At 34.4% G+C, this 18,348-nt stretch overlaps 1 protein-coding gene across 1 annotated transcript; it reads left to right on the top strand.

The window, feature by feature from the left end:
- Positions 1-2,487: 2,487 nt before the first annotated feature.
- LOC137827793 (phaseolin, alpha-type) lies at positions 2,488-4,747 on the top strand. Its single transcript, XM_068634114.2, has 6 exons — positions 2,488-3,077; positions 3,151-3,344; positions 3,434-3,514; positions 3,660-3,905; positions 4,034-4,292; positions 4,396-4,747. Exons 1-6 carry the CDS (start codon positions 2,765-2,767, stop codon positions 4,611-4,613), a joined length of 1,311 nt encoding a protein of 436 aa, XP_068490215.1. The 5' UTR covers positions 2,488-2,764; the 3' UTR covers positions 4,614-4,747.
- Positions 4,748-18,348: the final 13,601 nt, after the last annotated feature.

Genomic DNA, 18,348 nt, shown 5'->3' with positions numbered 1-18,348 from the left:
ATGGGTGGTCCGATAACGGCCCGATAGCAGGTGACCTGTATCCTAGTGAGTGTTTGTATCCTAGGATGTGGGATGTAGATTCTACAATTTACATGGTGAAGACAACTTATAATCATCTGAAGGGGGCTGAGCAAGGTGGTAATGAGAATTTTCTTGCAGAGTTTTGGAAGGTAAAGACTCTACATTCGACACAAATTACAGCTTAGAGAGTGCTGACTTATACAATTTCTTCTAAGGTCAATCTTATGTGACGTGACATAGTTCTGATAAGTAATCTTTATCCCTTATGTGATGGAGGAAAAGGAAATAGTAAATCATCTTTTAGCACTGTCATAAAAGATTTTTTTTTCTTCACTCCAAATTAGACCAAATAAGTCCTTTCATAGTAGAGTTGCTTTCCCACGTTTACTTTAACAGGGAATGCCTTTTTCACTTGGGAAATTCTCTTATTGATGTCATGATATATAGGAGATGGGACAACATAAACTAATAAGTTAAAACCATATCCATAAATCATGAATAAATAGTGAGAATGAAATCCAAAAAATTACAAATAAAAACAATAAAGCATGAAAATAAAAATTTCTCTGTACAAAAGTCTTCTTTAATATTACTATTTATAATAAGTAAATTTCTTAAAATAAACGAGACTAAATATATATTAGTCACCAAGTCAAGAAAAAAAGCTGTTTTGATAACCAAAATATCAATTTTAATAACCGCTCAAAATAATTTAAATCAAATAAATAATTTTAATATTTTGAAATACACAATAAATATATATATATATATATATCATTTTTCACATATTAAAAAAATTAAAGAAAAAATTAAAAAAAACCGGACCTCTTTCTTTTGGATGTAATATATATGTTAGATCTAGAATAATAATAAAGTTTAATACACTGTAAATTGATATAAGAAAAGATGAATTAAAGACACTACAAGAAAATCATAAAATAAAAATGAGACCAAAATAATTAGTTACAATAATAACTAAATTAGAGTTCATTTTAGAAACTAAAATAAAATTTGATTTCTAAATTAGTTTCTATTATTGTTAAATAGTTTTTAAATGGGTATCTAATTAGTAACCAAAATTTTAACTACCAATTATTTAGTTTCTAAATTTAGTAGCAAAAATATTGGTTGCTAATTAGATACCAATTTAGAAACTATTTAACAATAATAGAAACTAATTTGGAAATCAATTTTTTTTTTAAATGGTCTCTAATTATTTTGGTCTCTACAAAATTGGTTTTTAGTTCATTATTTTCTTGTAGTGAAATGTTCTTATAATAAAATTTTTACATACCCAACCCCATTTACATTTATATATATTATTTAATCAAATTTCTGCTGCATATTATTCATAAGAAATATGAAAATCGTTATGAACTTTATTATTTGTTAAACGTTTTCATAACCGCATAAAATTTTATAAAGTCCCGTCTATCTTTAATATGTAGTCTAACATTTTCATATTGAAATATATAATTTACTTAATTTTAGTGTTGGTAGAAAGCATAATGATTTATTCTTGTTCATATAAATGTTTAATATAAACAAACTCTTTACCTTAAGAAGGATTTCCCATTTTATATTTTAAAAATATATTTATCAAATATTTTTCAACCACGTAAATCTCATAATAATAAGTTGTTTCAAAAGTAATAAAATTTAACTCCATAATTTTTTTATTTGACTGATCTTAAAGCAACACCCAGTGACACAACTAGTAATTTTTTTCTTTGAATAAAAAAATCCAATTATCATTGTATTTTTTTTATACAATGAAAATCTCACCAAACAATGATTTGTGGTATTTCTGAAGCAAGTCATGTTAATGCAAAATTCTATAATTCACATTTGACACTACGGAAGTGACTGAAAATCTGTTTTTACATGCGAGACACATCAATTTTTAATTCTAAAGTAATTTTAATAATAGTTACTATATTCAAGATTTGATATATCAAATACTCAATATTACTTCTAAAAAATTAATTAGATATAATTAAAAAATTACTTTTTTAATTTTAAGTTTAATTGTTGGATTTGTGACTATTGATTTATTATTCTACTATGTTTAAACTGTTTTATAGATAGTTTAAAGTAAATATAAGTATTGTAGAGTGTTACCGTAAACTATAAGATTTATGTTGGACTAATTTTATGTTCTTCATTTGCAATATTTTAATATATTTGTTGTTGGTTTACCTTTCTTGGTATGTAAGTCCGTAACCAGAATTACTGTGGGTTGCCATGGCACTCTGTAGTCTTTTGGTTCGTGCATGGATGCTTGCGCAAGAAAAAGACATAGAACAAAGAAAAAAGACAAAACAGAGAGAGAAAACGCAATCACACAACCAACTCAAATTAGTCACTGGCTGATCAAGATCGCCGCGTCCATGTATGTCTAAATGCCATGCAAAGCAACACGTGCTTAACATGCACTTTAAATGGCTCACCCATCTCAACCCACACACAAACACATTGCCTTTTTCTTCATCATCACCACAACCACCTGTATATATTCATTCTCTTCCGCCACCTCAATTTCTTCACTTCAACACACGTCAACCTGCATATGCGTGTCATCCCATGCCCAAATCTCCATGCATGTTCCAACCACCTTCTCTCTTATATAATACCTATAAATACCCCTAATATCACTCACTTCTTTCATCATCCATCCATCCAGAGTACTACTACTCTACTACTATAATACCCCAACCCAACTCATATTCAATACTACTCTACTATGATGAGAGCAAGGGTTCCACTCCTGTTGCTGGGAATTCTTTTCCTGGCATCACTTTCTGCCTCATTTGCCACTTCACTCCGGGAGGAGGAAGAGAGCCAAGATAACCCCTTCTACTTCAACTCTGACAACTCCTGGAACACTCTATTCAAAAACCAATATGGTCACATTCGTGTCCTCCAGAGGTTCGACCAACAATCCAAACGACTTCAGAATCTTGAAGACTACCGTCTTGTGGAGTTCAGGTCCAAACCCGAAACCCTCCTTCTTCCTCAGCAGGCTGATGCTGAGTTACTCCTAGTTGTCCGTAGTGGTAAGTAATTGCTACTGGTATCACTTGTTTCTTCTTGCAGAAATAATGGTAATGAGTTTTTTTATAATTTCAGGGAGCGCCATACTCGTCTTGGTGAAACCTGATGATCGCAGAGAGTACTTCTTCCTTACGCAAGGCGATAACCCGATATTCTCTGATAACCAGAAAATCCCTGCAGGAACCATTTTCTATTTGGTTAACCCTGACCCCAAAGAGGATCTCAGAATAATCCAACTCGCCATGCCCGTTAACAACCCTCAGATTCATGTACTGCCTTTTGTAATACCAAACTAATTTTTTTGTTATTTTAACTTGCAATTTCTCTCCAAATGTGATGATAAATGTTTGTCCTGTAGGAATTTTTCCTATCTAGCACAGAAGCCCAACAATCCTACTTGCAAGAGTTCAGCAAGCATATTCTAGAGGCCTCCTTCAATGTAAGAAAGAAAACAGCATCTAACTACATATTTGCGTCATCTAACTACATATTTTCGTTGCCATTTAGCTAGTACTTTGTCTAAATGTCACACTTGTTGAATTTGTTGAATGATATCATTATATATGTTTGCATGATTTTTATAGAGCAAATTCGAGGAGATCAACAGGGTTCTGTTTGAAGAGGAGGGACAGCAAGAGGAGGGACAGCAAGAGGGAGTGATTGTGAACATTGATTCTGAACAGATTGAGGAACTGAGCAAACATGCAAAATCTAGTTCAAGGAAATCCCATTCCAAACAAGATAACACAATTGGAAACGAATTTGGAAACCTGACTGAGAGGACCGATAACTCCTTGAATGTGTTAATCAGTTCTATAGAGATGAAAGAGGTAAATACAAAGAAAAAACATATAGACAAACTTAGCAATTGAGTTCTATTATTCACTGTCGTCTTGGTTAGAAAATCTTAGTATTGAGAATATAATTAAATAATGGTTTTTTTTGTTAACAAATTTAGGGAGCTCTTTTTGTGCCACACTACTATTCTAAGGCCATTGTTATACTAGTGGTTAATGAAGGAGAAGCACATGTTGAACTTGTTGGCCCAAAAGGAAATAAGGAAACCTTGGAATTTGAGAGCTACAGAGCTGAGCTTTCTAAAGACGATGTATTTGTAATCCCAGCAGCATATCCAGTTGCCATCAAGGCTACCTCCAACGTGAATTTCACTGGTTTCGGTATCAATGCTAATAACAACAATAGGAACCTCCTTGCAGGTATATATATTTATTATATATGACCATGAATTTGAATATAGGGTTGTTGATGGGATTTTTTATTTATAATTGGTAATGCGTGATTGTGATTGAAAATATGAAGGTAAGACGGACAATGTCATAAGCAGCATCGGTAGAGCTCTGGACGGTAAAGACGTGTTGGGGCTTACGTTCTCTGGGTCTGGTGAAGAAGTTATGAAGCTGATCAACAAGCAGAGTGGATCGTACTTTGTGGATGGACACCATCACCAACAGGAACAGCAAAAGGGAAGTCACCAACAGGAACAGCAAAAGGGAAGAAAGGGTGCATTTGTGTACTGAATAAGTATGAACTAAAATGCATGTATGGTGTAAGAGCTCATGGAGAGCATGGAAATATGTATCGGACCATGTAACACTATAATAACTGAGCTCCATCTCACTTCTTCTATGAATAAACAAAGGATGTTATGATATATTAACACTATATGCACCTTACATAGTAATACATTAATATTTAATACTTTTTATTTTAACTTTTTAATTTAAAATATTATTATAAAGAGGAATAAACAAAGGATGTCAAGATATATGCATCTTACATAGTAATACATTAATATTTAATACTTTTTATTTTAACTTTTCAAAAAATATTTTAACTTTTTAATTTAAAATATTATTATATTATTATAAAGAGGTGAGAAGTGTATGTTGTCAAGAAAAAGTTTTCCATACAGAAAACGAACGAGCATATAAATGATGCTTGTTTTTTATGTTTTAGGGTTTATATGTTGTCAAGAAAAAGTTTTTTATAAAAAAAATCGAATGTAGTAAATAGTACAAAACAAATGTTTACAAGAATCAAGAAATCCTAACCATCTATAAACCTAAACGCCTAAACTTTGATGTATTACAAAAGGAAGAAGATTGTCTCCACTTATATATTATATATTACCCACCTATGTATTATACTAGGATGTTAAGGAGACATAACAATTATAAAGAGAGAAGTTTGCATCCATTTATATATTATACTACCCATTTATATATTATACTTACCCACTTATTTAATGTCTTTATAAGGTTTGATCGATGATCTTTCTAATACTTTAGTTGATATGTATATGAAAAGGTACTATTTGAACTCTCTTACTCTGTATAAGGGTTGGACCATCCTTAAAGTTGGTCTATTTAATTTTATTGCTTCTTGCAGATAAATTTTTTGTATATATTATACTAAGATCTTTTACTAGATTTATTTTAAAAATATAGAGTTGGTTTGATAAAATATAAAAGGATTTAAAATAGTAATAAATAACATATAATATATGTATATAAATTTATTATTATATAATTTAAAATAATAAAATATAATATAAGTAGTAATAATAATAATTATAATAATGTTTTCAAACAAAGTAACATGTATTATCATAATTTTGTTGTTTGGTTTCATTAATCAATATCTTTGTTTTTTCTATCATTATATTTAAGTTGAGTTTTAGGACCCATACAACATAAAATGAATTTTAAATTTTCAAGTCTTAACATGAAGTCTACTATTTGGACTTGTGTTTGAAACAGATCGAACAAAACATTTATCTATAAAAAAGTAAATATTGTCATAAATCTATACCATCGTTTAGCCTTGCTGGAACGAATCTCAATTATTTAAAAGAGAGTGAACATATTTGACTTTTTGGTAATTTAACAAATTATTATTTAACACTATATGAAATTTTTTCTGTTTTTTATCAGCAAAGAATAAAATTAAATTAAGAAGGACAAGCGTGTCTCAATCCTTATACAAGAACCAACTTCCACAAGAAAGTCAAGTCAGAGACAACAAAAAAACAAGCAAAGGAAAATTTTTAATTTGAGTTGTCTTGGTTGCTGCATAATTTATGAAGTAAAACACTACACATAACCCTTTTAGCAGTAGAGCAATGGTTGACCGTGTGCTTAGCTTCTTTTATTTTATTTTTTTATCAGCAAAGAATAAATAAAATAAAATGAGACACTTCAGGGGTGTCTCAACCCTTATACAAAACCCCAAAAACAAGTTTTCTGTCACCCTACCAACTAAGGATCCAACAAACATTGCACTACAGATCAAGATAAAATCCCAATACAAGATATAGAAACTCAGCAAGCATAGTTACATCAACCCACCAAAGAGGTCACACTTTCAAACAAGGACATACATCCAATCACCTAATGAGGTCTTTGCCATCAGGCTGGAGTACCATAACCAAATGTCAAACTCGAAAAACCAATACAAGACTCAACATCCAACAACTAAGCCATATCTTTGTAGCAGGCTGAATTGTACCAAATAACCAAGTGCTAACATCAACAAACAGATCCTACGAGGAGGGTACATAACCCAGAGAAGACCTTCCAAAAGCACATAACAACTTCCCAATCTGGACACAACAGTAACCAAAAACGCCACATATCCGTTTGCTACAGCTCAAACACCATAAAGAGTCCAACACCAAATCGATAAGCATACGTACACTTCCTTTACCGCAGTCCAGAACAGCAACTTCAGTCCGACCCTGCCAAATAGAGGTGACCAAGACAATCTACACAAACACACAATACCTTCCAAACCTGGATAAGACTACACAAGAAACACCAAATATTAATCTTTCAAATACCTCATCTAACATTGAGGTTTCAAACACCAGTCTGAGTAGGAAAAATTGACCACACTTTCCTTTGTCGTGATCCAAGACTAAGTTTTCCTTTGTGTCAAGGAGAAAACCTCCACTAGGTCTACGCGTCCGTTCCTAATTCCTATGGTTCCAAATTTCACTTACTCTGCCTACCCAAATACCCCCCCAACACCTACCAATAGCATGTTTCACACCTATAGGTTTAAACATCTTAAAGTGCAATTGAGCATCACCATGTAGGACCGAAGAATACCCCAACCACTTGAGGCACATTCCCCAAATTCTCCAAGAGACCATACACTCCAAAAATAGATGCCTTACCATCTCTTCCTCCACACCACATAAGGGACATCGAGAACACACCATAGGTATGCCACATCTCAAGAGATTGTCCTTAGTAGCTATCACATTACATAACATCCTCCAAGCCGTAACTTGTGACGATGGTAAAATCTTTAACTTCCAGAACTCCACAAATGGGTCCCCAACCACTATAGATTCCTCCCCCAAGAGAATATTATAGGCAACCTTCACACAAAAATTTGTACAACCTGTATCCCTCCAAAGCCATTTATCAGTCGTACTTTCACCTTCTCTTGTTAACCTTTTGTTCTCCAATTCCTGCAATAAAATATCAGCCAGACTAGATTCCCACAACAAAAGATTTCTTCTTCAGCTCAACTTCCACAACCAATTATTATTATTCCAAGTCCCAACTTGTGATGACCAGTATCCAAAGATAACGAGAAAAGTCTAGGGAATTTATGTTTTAAAGAAACATTGTCCACCCATTTATCCTCCCAGAACCTAATTTCTTTTCCATCCCCTATTTCCCACCAACCTCTGTCTTCAAATTCATTATCCCACTCCTCTAAATTCCATTTTTTTCTAATGTCCCTCCACCATAGCAATTCCCTACTTATCTGAATTTGGGATCTTAGCCCCCTCCACCCACCATACTTAGAATCTAGAATATCCTTCCAAACACCTCCCTTTTCAGATTTAAGTCTCCAGATCCATTTCCCCAATAGGGCCAAGTTAAATTTTCTAATATCAATAACCCCTAACCCTCCTTTGTCTTTCGACTTGCACACCTTATCCCACGCTACCCAAGCAATTTTCCTATTCTCTGAGCCCCAATCCCACAAAAACCTCTTTTGTATCATTTTCACTTCCTTCACCACATTATCCGGCATACGAAATAAGGATACATAAAATAATGGTAAAGAAGTAAGCACTGATTTAATAAGACATAGTCTGCCAGCCATAGAGAGGGATTTCCCTTTCCAAGAGTTCAACCTACTTCGTAGCTTAATGAGCACCCCTTCCCAAAAAGCACCCCTTTTATGATTCCCGCCAACCGTTACCCCCAAATAACTAAATGGGGCCTTCATAATATCACATTTAAGAATATAGGCAAAAACCAATGTCTGATTAGAGTTCACATCCACTCCCCCAACCTTACTCTTGGAATAATTAACCTTAAGACCAGAGGCAAGTTCAAAACACTTCAGAATTACTTTTAAAGTCCAAACACTTTGAATTGAGGCTTTACAGAAAAATAAAGTATCGTTTGCATATTGCAGCATACTCACCTTTACTCGCCCTTCCCCGACCTCAATACCCTCTACTAACCTTCTTTCTTCCGCCTGCCTAATTACCCCCGCTAGTCCTTCAGCCACAATAAGAAACAGGAATGGTGCTAATGGGTCCCCTTGTCTTAAGCCCTTCATTGGTTTAAACTCAGTTGTTGGACTTCCGTTTACCAACACCGATATCGTAGAAGATTCTAAGCAGTTTTTTATCCATTCGATCCACTTTCCACAAAATCCCAATCTTCCTAGCATATAATAAATAAACTCCCAACTTACTGAGTCATAAGCCTTTTCGTAGTCCACCTTAAACACCACACATTCTTTCTTTTTCCTCTTTACCTCCTCAAGGGTCTCATTAGCTACTAATACATTATCCAACAAACCCCATCCTTCCAGAAAAGCAGACTGCCTAGGGTCAATGACTTTGTCTAACACTCTTTTCAACCTTGAGGAGAGAATTTTAGATACAATTTTATACACACATCCCACCAAGGAAATCGGTCTAAAGTCATTCAAGAGTTGTGGATTTACAACCTTTGGGACAAGAGTAATAAATGAGGCATTAGTACCTTTTGACCAACTTACTCCCTCTGCAAAACTCTGTACCGCACACAAGAAGTCTCCTTTTATAATATCCCAACAAAATTTTATGAATCCAAAATTAAACCCGTCCGGGACAGGACTTTTAGAGCTATCACAGTTCCAAACCGCCTTCTTAACTTCAGCTTCAGAGATAGTTCCAACCAACACTTCGTTATCCTCTCTAATGATACCGTTAAACCGAACATTGTCCAATCTAACCTGTTGTGCTTTCCCCCCGCTGAATCTTTCTACAAAGAATTCCTGCACTCTAGCTTTTACCTCAACCGGGTCATCACACCACAGGTCACCGACCTTAAGACCGCTAATCCCGTTTTGCATCCTCCTCCACTTAATACTTGAGTGAAAGAACTTTGTATTCAAATCACCCTGACTTAACCAGCTCATCCTTGCTTTTTGTTGTAAGATAGCTTCTTGTTTAACTCTGACTTGCCCTAAGTCGGCTAAGAGTTGTTTTCTTTCTTCCACACTCAACTCCCCCTCGTCATCTTTTCCATGCAGAACTTGGATTCTATTTTCCAACTCCTCTTTTTGTTTATTAACATCTCCATATACAGATTTTTTCCAACACCTTATGTCAAACTTTAATCTTTTCAATTTCTCCTTCAAAACATATAAACCATTTCCATTAATGATATATTTTTCCCATTTAGTCCTTACCAACTCCTTAAAACGAGTGTCTTTTTGCCATACATCAAGACACCTAAACGGTTTTGGACCCCAGTCAATATTTATGTCCTTCAAAAATAGAGCACAATGATCTGAAACCGATCTCCCTTCCGTGTATTGTTTACTTCCCGACCACTTCTTTAACCATTCAAGGGAAACTAGGATTCTATCTATTATGCTTTTAACTGTCCTATTAGGTTTATACCAAGTAAACTTCTTCCCACCAATGGAATATCAATCAGCCTAGAGTCTTCAATAAAATTATTAAAACTTCGTATTTCACTACTATAATTGACATTAGAGCTTTGACCTCTTCTCTCCCCCACAGACCTAATGGAATTAAAGTCCCTAGCTGCGCACCACAGTTTTATAGGGTGACCCTTTCTTACCTCACTTATCTCATCCCACAGACTTATTTTTCTCTTAAGATACCACCACAGTAAACATTGACTACCGTTATTTCTATTGGCGTTCCTATCTTCCATACTCCTTCAATGATTGAGAAAAAGTTCTCGTTTCTATACCTTTTCATTTCAAAGCAATCTTTCTTCCACATAGTGATTATCCCTCCCCTCGTTATTAACTGCTCCGATCTCAATCCACTCCACTTCATTTGACCCCCAAATTTGATAACACCTCTCCTTACTAATTTTTTCACACTTTGTTTCTAGAAGACAGATAAATCCAACTTGTTCTTTTCTAATGAGATTGCTGATATACTTCCTTTTTATCTTCCCCCCAAACCCCCAATATTCATACTAATCAATTTCATCTTCTAACTCAATTATCCCACCCCTACTTAGAACCTCCTCGTTATCCTTTCTTTCCAAACCTCTTAAACTGACCAAGACTTCTTCCTCATTTCCAAAACGAGAAAACCCTAATTCCTTTCCTGCAATCCAAGTTCTATCTGCTTCTAATTTCTTGTTCTTTAACCAAACCAGATGATTGTAATTTTTAGCATCAAAATCAGTAATATCAATAACATTAGAAACTAACCTTACATCCGACTTACGAGACACTTTCGTGGTTTCGTCGAGACATGCGTACCCCACCTCTTGTGAGTTGCTACTGCTACATTCCTCAACCTCCAACACCCTTTGTCCAACACCGGAAAGCGGTGTTGCATGGTGTTGAGAGCGGACAAGCGCAACAGGGCTCGCGGTAAGGCTCTTCTGGTGACCTGCAACGACGCTCAAAGGCCTACGGACCACCAAAGAGGTAAGTTGTATCACTTTCGCATTCTGGAGGAGTTTTCGCCACCACCAAGCCTCCAACTCCGACCGGTGAAACAGGCGAAGCAGGCACAACAAGGTGACAGACCGAGGGGAGTGCTTCGTCGCGTGCGGTGGCAAACGCGTCCGGTCTTGCATCAACGTTAAAATCGGACCGTGAAGAGGCCTCATGCACGGCAATTCCGTTGTCTCCGGTGAACATAAGCAGCGGGACAAAGGGACAAGTCGAAGATGACGTAACATCGCATGCGGCAACGTCGCGTGGACCAGCTTTGCGTGGGGCAGCGTCGCGTGCGGCGACAGCATCCACCGCCAGAGTTTGTGCGGCGAAATCAGAGCTTAGCTTATGGTTGTGGCAGTAGAAAATTCCCAAAGGCAGGAGGGTAGTCCGCGCAATTCTTGATTGGCAGGCATCCTCCATTCGTTCGCTTGACCACTTGTAGTCCCTTCTCACTAATTGCATCACTTGCTCCCAAAAGAGCTATGCAACACAAAAAGAAATGAATAATTATGCATAAAAAGGTCTTAGCTTCTGGCACAACAATTTTTCGCATGCTTCCTCCCTCCCTTATAGTGGCACCTATCCAATGCCACCTACATGAGTCCTCACTATACCTTCTTCACCTGCCAGCAAAAGGGAAGAAAGGGTGCATTTGTGTACTGAATAAGTATGAACTAAAATGCATGTATGGTGTAAGAGCTCATGGAGAGCATGGAAATATGTATCGGACCATGTAACAGTATAATAACGGACCTCCAGCTCCCTTCTTCTATGAATAAACAAAGGATGTTATGGTATATTAAGGGAAATGACGTTTTTACAATTATGTTCTATAACAACTAAGTTCTATATAATTGATGATAATGACGCTTTTACAATTAAGTTCTATAACAACCAAGTTCTATATAATTGATGATGGGATCAATTTAAATATAAATATATAATAAAAAATAAATTTAAAATTAAATAATATAAAAATATTAAAATAATAATATTGGGGTTGTAATGTTTCACCTGTATATTAACATCATATACACCTTACATACTAATAAATTAATATTTAATACTTTTTATTTTATATTTTTAATTTAAAATATTATTGTATTATTATAAAGAGGTGAGAAGTCTATTTTGTCAAAGAAAAAGTGTTGTCAAGAAAAAGTTTTCCATAAACAAATCGAGCATAAATGATACTTTTGTGTTTTATGTCTTGGCTTTTGTGAAGCTAATTTTGTTAAATAGAAATTTATTTTAAAGATAAAAAATAATTAATTATTATATTGATTATAGATAATTTTAAAAATTAATTTTTTTTTAATTTTTAAATAATTTTTAAATTGATATTTAAAATTTTAGAATTTAAATAATATAAGAAAGGCACAGAAAAGAAACACTCAGAAAAGATAAAAGAAGGAAAACTAAAAAGGAGTGGAAAATTCTCATAAAATTTAGAATCTAAGTAAAGTAAGAAAGGCTCATAAAAGATAAAAAGGGAAAACTAAGAAGCAGTGGAGACGAGGTTTCCACGGTATCCGCTTATAGAAATGTTAATGATTAAGTTAAATTTTATAGTATTTTTCATTTTTGTAGTTTCTTTTTGTTCTTGTTGTAGGAACTAATTGAAGGAAATAAGAGAAAACAAAAGATTGTAGCAACTGATTGAATGTAATTGTACAAAATTGCAAAACTTATCTAAGCTATACATGCCTGTATATTGACCATTAATGCAATATAACGGTAAAATAGTTTAAGGGTAATAAAATCAGAATTAATAATAATAAAATCAGAATTAATAATCAACACTTGTCTCTCGTTTGCATTGTTCATCATTTTTACGTTTGTCTTTCGTTTGTGCTGACGTAAGAAGTTTATCTCTTTCTTCATTATAAGTTTGTAAGTTTTTGAATCGCTCTCTTCCTCTCCATCTTCACAAATGTCCGTTTTATAAATTGTTTTCGTTTCCGCTGCCGTCGTTGTTGCTCGCGCTCCCCTGTCACTCTTCACCACCAAAGTTGGTTCACACACAAGGTTGGTGTGCTGCTTTATATTTTTTGATTTTTTTTTTAAATTTTTTGAATTTTTTTTATGTATTATAATTTGTATATTTTAAATTTTATATTATTTAGTATTTATTATATTTTGAATTTGTATGTTTTTTTATGTATTATAATTTGTATTTTTAAAATTTATATTATTTAGTATTAGTACTTATTATATTTTGAATTTGTTCTTTTTATGTATTATGTAATTTATATTATTTAGTAGTTAGTTGTTACTTTATATGTTATCTTCGACAATAATACGTTCTGGTATTGAGTCTGGGGGTGTTCGACCCTTGGCAAACGCGTGAGATAGAACACTGATTGAAAAATCTCTTAACCATTCCATAGTATATAATGGATCGAAATTAGATGAATTATGTTCGTATAAGAAGATGGAACAATTGGAACAAAACAAAAAAAAATATAAAAAAGAAAATGAGGATGAGAGTACATCACTACATAGAAGAGAAAAGGGAAAAAAAAAAGTAAGAACGGAAGTGTGATGTCAGAGGAGGAAGTGAGACTTTAGATACATTAATATTGTAACTAATCAGTTTAAGGACAATTAAGAGAGAGGAAAGTGCGAAGTTTTTTATAGGGAGGGAAGTGTAAAGTGGTTAAGAGAGTTACGTTTAGTCTTCATATTATAGAATTAAAAAAAAAATAAGAGTGAATTAATATCAAAAAAGGAAATGATAAAAATGTACAAAATAACAATAAAATGACAAAAAATATTTTATTATATATTTTAAAAATAATAAATAAAATATTACTAGAAGAATAAGATAAGAAAGTAGATGTGTACACTAAAAAGCGAGAAGAATCCTCTTTATATATAAATATAAATATAAATGTTCTTACAACAAAGACCGAGAATACTGAAACTAGGTTAACAAGACCAGATTTTACACAAATACTCTACTCTTGGGCCGGATTCTCTTAGTTTCTTCTTGGGTTCATGTTCTGGACCCCTCTTGGGCAAATGTGTTAGGCTTCTCTCTCGGCAAGGTGCTCTCGGCAAGGTGCTCTCGGCTTCTCCCTTCGGCAAGGTGCTCTCGGCTTCTCCCTCAGCAAGGTGCTCTCGGCTTCTCCCTCAGCAAGGTGCTCTCGGCTTCTCCCTCAGCAAGGTGCTCTCGACTTCTCCCTTCACACAGGTTGGGGGGGGGGGGGGGTACCTGCAAGGCGCTTCGATGCCAAAGTCAGATATGATTTCAAAGTATCATCAGACAATATTCACTCTTACCTTTTTCTTACTCTGAACTTCTATTTATAGGGTTTCCTTAATGGGCTTTTCCCCTTTTCTTTTGGACTTTCTTTTTACACCTTTTTATTATTTACACACCCCCCATGCAGGTTTTTAACTTAATTGGGTTTCATTTTTATAATAATATTTATATTTTATTTTATTCTTTAACGTATATCTTTTCCGCTCTCGGTCTAAACCTCTCGGTTTTAGCCTTATCACCCCTTGGTTACTCAACATGATGTTCTCGGCCTAAACCTCTCGGTTTTAGCCTACCAGTACACTAGCCCCCGAGATAGAAATATTTTATTTAAGTTTAAACAGATATTTGTGTCTTAATATAATATAATAATTTTGACATTTGATTTGATTTGATATGGAACGCTTTGGTTTCCGTGCTTTATTTTGCTGAGTTTAAATGACTTGACGTGAACTTGCTATTTTGACCGTTAGATGATATATTTTTGAATGGTTTCATATTGTTTGCAACGTTTGAAATTATAGGGTTTACTCTGGGCTATAAATAGGTTTGTCATTGAATCTTTTATGATTTCGTGTGAGCTTTGTTGCTGTTGAGAAGGAAGCTTATTGTCGATCTGCATTCAGTTCTTGCGAAGGTAATGTCTCTTTCAAGTTCTTCTATACTGATGAATGTTCAAGCGCGGGTGGTGAATCAACTGGCCGAGTGGTTCGAGAAGAAGTTCATCCTGATTCGAAGTCTTCATCTGCTACTCCATCTGGTATGAATGATTCAAATGGAGCTCCTACTGTTGATGTTCCTCAAGAATTTGAATTTATTAAGCCCCAGAAAAACTTTCGTCCAGGTTATCAGTGGGTTAATTCTAAAGTCCGAGAATTTTTCTCGAAGTATCGTTCTGCTAACGAACTTCGGAGTTTTCTTTCCCATTCTCAAATTTATTATTCTGATATTGAAAATGATATCATTTCATTTCGGCGTGTTGGAGATGTTGATAATGTGTGTCATGGCCGAGAAGGTGATAGCTATGAATTTTTTTTATTTTTATGCTTGCTTTTTCAGAGATCTTCATATTCGATTGCCTTTGAATAATTTTCAAATGGGCGTTCTTAATTTCCTTAATGTTGCTCCTACTCAGCTTCATCCTAATGGTTGGGCTGCGATGCAAGCGTTTAGTATTTTGTGTAAATTATTGTCACTTTTTCCTAGTCCTTCTACTTTTCTATACTATTATAGTTCTCGGCCTGGTAAACGGCCGAGGTGGCTATCCCTTATTAGCAAATCCAACGTGTGTTTTCTTAAGCCCTTTACGTCGTCATACAAGGATTTTAAGGGAAGTTTTTTCAAAATTCTAATAGAGCCAGTAGGAAGAGAGTACTTCTTTAATGGAGATTCTCCAAAATTTCCCCTGTATTGGACGAGAGACCCCGTGAAGTTTAACTCGATATCTTTTCATTCGATGGGTGTGGCCGATCGTCATGTTATCGAAGTTTTTAGTCGCCTCTCGTACAAAGTTCCCACTCGCGCCTTGCTACAGTTGTATACTTCATCAAATCCTCGAGAAGATCTTATTGGTAGGTGGTTGTTCCACATTTTCTTGCTTTTTAGGATGAGTTTTTTTAACTTTGCTAAATTTTTTACTGATTTTCAGCTCTGATGGCAAGCACTAATCCGAAAGCTCGATCTTATTTTTCGAAATTGCTGAACAAAGTGGGTGATGTAACTCCCCGACGTGAGAATGTGGTAAATCCTGTGGTGGAAGTAGAAATCTTTTCATTCGATGGGTGTGGCCGATCGTCATGTTATCGAAGTTTTTAGTCGCCTCTCGTACCAAGTTCCCACTCGCGCCTTGCTACAGTTGTATACTTCATCAAATCCTCGAGAAGATCTTATTGGTAGGTGGTTGTTCCACATTTTCTTGCTTTTTAGGATGAGTTTTTTTAACTTTGCTAAATTTTTTACTGATTTTCAGCTCTGATGGCAAGCACTAATCCGAAAGCTCGATCTTATTTTTCGAAATTGCTGAACAAAGTGGGTGATGTAACTCCCCGACGTGAGAATGTGGTAAATCCTGTGGTGGAAGTAGAAATCGTGGAACCTGTTGCCAATGTTGACGTGGTGGAACCGACAAGTAATGTTGATGTTGCCGGTCCTTCGAAGAAATCAAAGAAACGAGATAGGAGTAGCAAGAGGTCGCATTCGTCTTCTCGGCGCCATCACCGTGGTGAAAATGTTTCATCTGAACCTCTTTCTGAAACGATATTTAGTGCTACAACTAAATATGCAAAGTTTGTTCAAACGTCTTTTAGCGAATCATCTTACAACATGCTGAAAAATATGGATGCTGCTTCATTGGCGGATTCTGTTATTAAATTGTCAAGTAGAAATCTTTTGATTGGAAAAATGATGAAAGAGAAGAATGGGAACTGTGTGTCTTTATCTGAGTTTGAAAAATTGAAGAATGATCTTGCTGAGTATAAGGAAAGAATGAGCTCTTTATCTTCACAGTTAGAAGAGATGAAAAAGCAGAAAAAGGAACAAGAAGTTGAAAACGAAGGTCTTGGAAAAGAAATTTCTGATTTGAAGAGTGAAAACCTGAAATCTAGTACAGAGAATGCTCAACTGTTTAAAGAAAATCAACTTTTGAACGAAAAGGTATCGGCGTTATCTTCTGCGAATGAATCTGACAAAAACACCATCAAACTTATGGATGAGGAGATTAATCAGCTGAGGACTAATGTTTTTGAAGCCGAAAGTTTTATATTTGAACAGCACAAGCTTGGCTTTGAGAAGGCTCTTCAACAAGCAAAATATTTTTATAAGATTCCTATTGATGAAGGTAACTTTGATGTTAAGAAGGATTTTTATAATGGTGAACTAATTCCTGCTAATGAGATTCCGGATAATGATGCTGAAGATATTAACATCGAGAATTAGGTGGATATGGGGTTTTAACTGTTTATAGCTTCTCGGTTAACTCTCGGTTACTTGCTGAGAAGAACAATTGTTTTGGAATGCTGGGTTGTTTAATGTTTGCATTCGTGATGTAATTCCTTTTTTGGAACTTCTTAATATAAATATTGAGCTTTTGTGGTTAACATCATGATTTTATCCTTCACATTACCTTGTCCGATCAAAATTTTCTTTCGGTTATAATCATAGTGAGAATTGTTAGCTTTCAGTTTTCTTTATCTTCAAAACTTTAAGAATTTTTTTAGGTTTCAAAAGTTGTCAATTATAATTATTTTTTTATTACAATCATGGATTTTTTAATAGTTATTATAATTGTTGGCCTTTTATTCATCGTTTGGTTTTAATATTCGATTAAAAGAGTTCCTTATTATTTCATATAAGAAATGTTTGAACTCACCTCTCGGTTTTAATGATCATAAAAACTAGATTAAGCATAACATTCGGTTTCTAGAGCATGAAAATATTGACTATGTTGTAACCTGGACCTTTCGGTTTTTTAAGCGTGATATTTTTTATTATAATCGAATATTATTAAAGACCTCTCGGTGTTAACCGAATGCTGACCTTTTGGTTACTTATTTTGAATTTAAAACATTCTTTTATTAATAAACTTGGTACCGGGTTCTTTCGATTGGGATTTAAAAAGTACGACATCATGTGACTAGCGCATTGGGTTATTTGTTTTCGGTTTTATCTCACAAAAACAGTTTTTATCTTTGAATTTATTTTTTGCTACCTATTATAAATTCAAGTTATGTTTTTCTTCTTTGATAATGATGAGATCAATACTATTATGGAAAAATGATATTGATTTAAGTTGTTAAGTATAAAGTTACTAAGCCGAAACCTTTCACTTACTGAGGTTGACTTGTAATTGATACGTGACAGATTGGAATATGCAATTGTCGATTTAACAGAGTGTTTTTGATGTATAAGTAGCTTTCGGTTTTTTGGATTGTAAACTTATTGCTTTGGACCTGGCGGTTTTTAAGGTATAAAAATCGTGCATCTGTTGATTTTGACCTTTCGGTTTTCATTTGAGATGAAAACGTCTAAGATCG

Source organism: Phaseolus vulgaris, chromosome 7, assembly GCF_051622355.1.
Source record: "Phaseolus vulgaris cultivar YP4 chromosome 7, ASM5162235v1, whole genome shotgun sequence".
NCBI lineage: Eukaryota > Viridiplantae > Streptophyta > Magnoliopsida > Fabales > Fabaceae > Phaseolus > Phaseolus vulgaris.
The sequence above is the reverse complement of the archived record's forward strand: the minus strand, read 5'-3'. Positions and strand labels throughout refer to the sequence as shown.

Excerpts from the sequence above, each read along its gene's own strand:
- LOC137827793 (XM_068634114.2), top strand. The coding sequence starts at position 2,765 with ATGATGAGAGCAAGGGTTCCACTCCTGTTGCTGGGAATTCTTTTCCTG. Across the intron at positions 3,078-3,150 it reads ACTCCTAGTTGTCCGTAGTG|GGAGCGCCATACTCGTCTTG; the intron begins GTAAGTAATTGC and ends TTATAATTTCAG. Across the intron at positions 4,293-4,395 it reads CAATAGGAACCTCCTTGCAG|GTAAGACGGACAATGTCATA; the intron begins GTATATATATTT and ends GAAAATATGAAG.